Consider the following 4719-nt stretch of genomic DNA (forward strand, 5'->3'; position numbering starts at 1 on the left):
AAAAAAAAAAACATTTAACTAGATTAATATTTAGTCAACATTCCTTTGGAGTTAGACACTCTAAAGAAACAAATTAAACTTGATCTGCAAAATTTCTTTAGATTCTACCTCTTTCTATTACCCATATCATCAGGCTATAAGTTGCTGTTTTTCTTAATGGGTTGAATTGTGTTCTCAAAGACATGTTGAACTTCTAACCCCTTGTATCTGTGAACGTGACCTTATTTGGAAATAGGGTCTCTGCAGATGTATCGAGTTAAGATGAGGTCATTTGAAGGGGCCCTAATTCAATACAACTGGTGTTCTCAGAGGAAGAGAAGAGACACACAGGGAAGACCACGATATGACTACAAAGGCAGAGGTTGGAGTGATGTGCCTACAAGCCAAGGAACTCCAAGGACTGTCAGCAACCACTGGAAACTAAGGAAAGGTGTGGAAGAGACTCTCCCACCAGCCCTCCAGAAAGGAACCAACCTGGCCGACACCTTAACTTCAGACTTCTAGCTTCTAGACTGAGAGAGAGTAAATTCCTGTTGCTTTAGGTCACCCAGTTTGTAGTACAGTTGACCCTTGAGCCACACAGGTTTGAACTGCACAGGTCCACTTATAAGCAGATTTTTTTCAATAAATATAGTGCAGGACTGTAAATGTATTTTCTCTTCCTTATGATTTTCTTCATAATTTTTGTTTTTTCTAGCTTACTTTATTTTTTATTTTTTTAAGATTTATTTGAAAGAGAGAGCGCATGCGTGCACCAGTGTGGGAGGGGCAGAGGGAAAAAGAGAATCCTCAAGCCGACTCCCCACTGAGTGCTGAGCCCAACATGGAGCTGGATCCCAGGACCCTGAGATCATGACCTGAGCTGAAATCAAGAGCCAGCTGCCTAACCAATTGAGCCACCCAGGTGCCCTCTAGCTTACCTTTTTAGAAGAATACAGTATATAATATATACTAAATATGTGGTAATCGACTATTTATGTTATTGGTAAGGCTTCTGGTCAACAGTAGGCTATTAGTTAAGTTCTGAGGGAGTCAAAAGTTATACATGAATTTTTGACTTGCAAGAGGTCGGCACACCTAACCCCTGTGATGTTCAAGGATCAACTGTACTTTATTACAGCAACCCTAGGAAACTCATACAATACCCAGAGTCTCACCTATACCTGGTTCAGGTGATTTGCAAGATGATATTTGGGACTGTTTTTGTTGATATATTTGGATGAAATTTTAGACTTAGAGTTGATGCTGGAATGGGTTTAGATTTTGAGGATGCTTTCGTTGAGAGTATTCCCATCCCTCCACCCCCAACAGAAACAGACTGGCTTTTAAAAAAAGTCAAAATAGTATTAATATATTATAATTCTATTTTGAAAACTGTCATAGTCAGGGACATATTTTGCTCAACATTTCCACCTGAAGAAAAGTTAGAGGGATATACAGTCACAATAGTCTTACCTGTCAAAAGTTGAAATTGTACTTAGGGCTAAAAGCAAGTAGAGAAGACTCTGGAATGGATATGCTAAGGTCTTGTACTGTTGCAGAAGGTTTGAGAGGTTAGAAAGCTGATCTCCTGCTAGAATATATATGAAAACAATGTTCCACACAGCACAGCCGGCCAAGAAGCCATGAGAAAAGAGACCAATCATCCTGAATGGAAAAGGGTTTAATTATTACACATGTATGACTAAGGTAAAAAGCTAAAATATTTTTTAAATCTCTTCACATAGAAGAATAAAACTCAACATTTCAAAAAAGTAAAAACAAGCCTTTTCTTTTTATTACACTGATAGGCAGATGATTTAACTCCAATTAAATGTTTTAAAAATATACCTACGGACTGTTTTAAGTTGTCAATTTTGTTAACAATATTAAGCGATCAACACTTTTTTAAAAAAATGATGGACTATTTATTTTAAGACAAGTCCAACACAAGCAGCCACCTGAAAGCCCGGTGCACCCAGAGTGCCACATCTCTGGTTGTCCAGGAAAGCTTCACATCCATCGACACCTCTATATTTTCTGTGGTCTTTATCAACTCCGAACGATCAGCAGCCTGGAATCGCCCTATGTACATATTACACAATTATTAACAACTAGCAACAGAGAACCCTGGCCATCTTTTTATCTTATTTCACACCATTAGAACCCTGGGACTGAGATTTGTCTGTTTTTCTATCTAAAAATTCTCCCCTATCTAGTCCCTATTTGAGAAGGCTCTTTTCTTTTGGTTGCTTTAATATGCTATCTTTTTATCTCTAGGGAAAATAAAGTCCATATACTCTCCTCTCATCTTAAAACAGATGTTAAAGTAACAGTTTTTAGAAATCGATTATATTTAATGAAATATAAAAAGGAACTTCCCACTCAGAACAAAGTCTAAAAAGCTTTAACATGACATAATCTACAAAAGTCTAATTTTGAGACTTTAGAAGTTTATTAAATGTCAACACTACAAAGTTAAATCGATGTTTGAAAACACTTTGAATTTCCTAGGAAAAGATGCCGGTGTGTGTAGCATGGCATTCTGTGACAACAGAGAAGAAAGAGGTTGTCTCATAAACTTGAGAAGATTCCTGTGACAAGCATCAGTTCAAGTGTCAGCACCGCAACACCGTGTGCACAGAGCTTTCTCCTTGTACTGTTCACGAGGCTCCTTCTTGCAGATCTACCAATCTACAAATGGACCACAGGAAGCAGGAAAGGTTCTTCAATTACCTTTGCCAAATCTGGCTGTCAAGTATTTTGGAGGATGAAAGACAGAGGTGCAACACCTACTTTTCCCTAAAAAAAGACAACTTCTGGGCAGACAACAGGTGTCTTTTATGGTCAGTTACTCTAGTAGGGAAGTTTCTGTGCTAAGGAAAACAAGAGTAAAAATGAGGATTGAATGACACTGCTTAATAAACAGACTATAAAAAATAGATAGTCCTTAAAAATGAGGATTGAGTGATATTGCTTAAAAAGAGAAGTAAATTAAATAGCAACATAGTATACTAGTCAAAGCACTTGACTAGAAGTCTGAAACCTCGACTCAAGTCCCAATTCCGCACTAACCAACTGTGAGACCCTGGCGAAGTCAGCCTCCCGGGATCAGAAGTTTCTCACTGGCCAAGAACTTGAAGATCCCTTACATGACATCTTACAGAATAGAAATTCTAAAATGGTGTACATGAAATCTAAATTATAAAGTTTTAGGACTAATGTTTATGGTTCATTTGAGTTCTTTAGGCAGCACACTCATAGCATATCCACGAGATATATATAGTCATGATCGTGCTTTCTGTATGTTTTTCTTAAACACTGCAAATGCAGTCTCATAATCCATGCACACTATGCAATGTCAGAACTACCTTCCAAAAGAATCTGGAGCTATATGGTTGTATTTCTTATTTAATATGGTAATACCATCATGTATCTTCTCTCATTTATTTTTAATTATAACATTTATATTATTACCTGCCCCCCCCCACCACCACCACCACCAATTGTGGAAAACTGGTAAAGTACAAGAATAAAGGAATGGATTAAGGGGGGGTTGGGGGGAGATTTTCTAAATTACCCACAATCCCATAACCCAGAAATAACCAGCATTAATATTTTGGCATAACTCCTTCTAGTCTTTTGTCCTACACATTTTTCTATTGGTGAGATCAAACTACATATGTGTGTGTTTTTCATTAAATCTTTCCATGAAATGAAAAATTCTCCCTAAACATTATTTTTAATGGTGCAGATTTTATTATATAGATATACCATAACTGACTGAAATTATACCCCTTCTATTTTATATTTACGTTGTTTCCAGTTTTTCACTCTCAAGAATAATATGATGATTAGCTTTGTGTTTAAATTTTTGTCCATATCTTTATTTCCCTAATTCAGATCTCCAGAAATGTTCCTAAATCAAAGGATATCCTTGTGTAAATCCCAGAAAGCTCATGTTCCAAAACAAGAACGACTTACGGCTTTTTTCCACAAACACTTTGCCTACAGGCTGGCTAATGCCAGTGGGTGCGGTGAATATAGACTGTTGTTCTGGGCCTCTTTGCTCATCAGTAATTATGTCTTCATCTTCTACACCCAGTTCATTGGCATACTGTAATTCTGCTGGCTGGGTTTTCCTACAATCAGGAAGAATGTAAGAAAAATGGATTATTGTTGAATTTTTACAGACCCACATAAGGAGGTACCTGTAAAAGAGCCTTAGACTTGGGAGTCGAGAAATTTGGTTTTTACTTAAATGGATCTGTTCTTTTTTTTTTTTAATTTTATTTTATTATGTTATGTTAGTCACCATTCATTACATCATTAGTGGGTTTTTTAAAAAAAATTTATTATGTTAATCACCATACATTACATCATTAGTTTTTGATGTAGTGTTCCATGATTCATTGTTTGTGCATAACACCCAGTGCTCCATGCAGAATGTGCCCTCTTTAATACCCATCGCCAGGCTAACCCATCCTCCCACCTCCCTACGCTCTAGAACCCTCAGTTTGTTTTTCAGAGTCCATCGTCTCTCATGCTTCGTCTCCCCCTCTGATTTCCCCCCTTCATTCTTCTCCTCCTGCTATCTTCTTTTTTTTTTCTTAACATATATTGCATTATTTGTTTCAGAGGTACAGATCTGTGATTCAACAGTCTTGCACAATTCACAGCGCTCACCATAGCACATACCCAATGCCTATCACCCAGACACCCCATCCCTCCCACCACCCC

At 37.4% G+C, this 4719-nt stretch overlaps 1 protein-coding gene across 1 annotated transcript; it reads right to left on the reverse strand.

Moving 5' to 3' along the window:
* Positions 1-13: 13 nt before the first annotated feature.
* LOC145718446 (transmembrane protein 237-like) lies at positions 14-4384 on the reverse strand. Its single transcript, XM_081809952.1, has 3 exons — positions 3964-4384; positions 1941-2064; positions 14-1647 (listed from the first exon to the last, which is right to left on the reverse strand). Exons 1-3 carry the CDS (start codon positions 4178-4180, stop codon positions 1452-1454), a joined length of 537 nt encoding a protein of 178 aa, XP_081666078.1. The 5' UTR covers positions 4181-4384; the 3' UTR covers positions 14-1451.
* Positions 4385-4719: the final 335 nt, after the last annotated feature.

Source organism: Leptonychotes weddellii, unplaced genomic scaffold (genome assembly GCF_054177405.1).
Source record: "Leptonychotes weddellii isolate Sample4059 unplaced genomic scaffold, ASM5417740v2 HiC_scaffold_15777, whole genome shotgun sequence".
Taxonomy (NCBI): domain Eukaryota; kingdom Metazoa; phylum Chordata; class Mammalia; order Carnivora; family Phocidae; genus Leptonychotes; species Leptonychotes weddellii.

What these genes read in the sequence shown, in the direction of transcription:
- LOC145718446 (XM_081809952.1), bottom strand. Translation starts at nt 4,180, where the DNA reads ATGTGGGTCTGTAAAAATTCAACAATAATCCATTTTTCTTACATTCTT. An exon ending in AGTGTTTGTGGAAAAAAGCC is followed by an intron (nt 2,065 to 3,963) that starts GTAAGTCGTTCT and finishes ATATGTACATAG; the next exon opens with GGCGATTCCAGGCTGCTGAT. An exon ending in TGGGTGCACCGGGCTTTCAG is followed by an intron (nt 1,648 to 1,940) that starts GTGGCTGCTTGT and finishes TTTTCCATTCAG; the next exon opens with GATGATTGGTCTCTTTTCTC.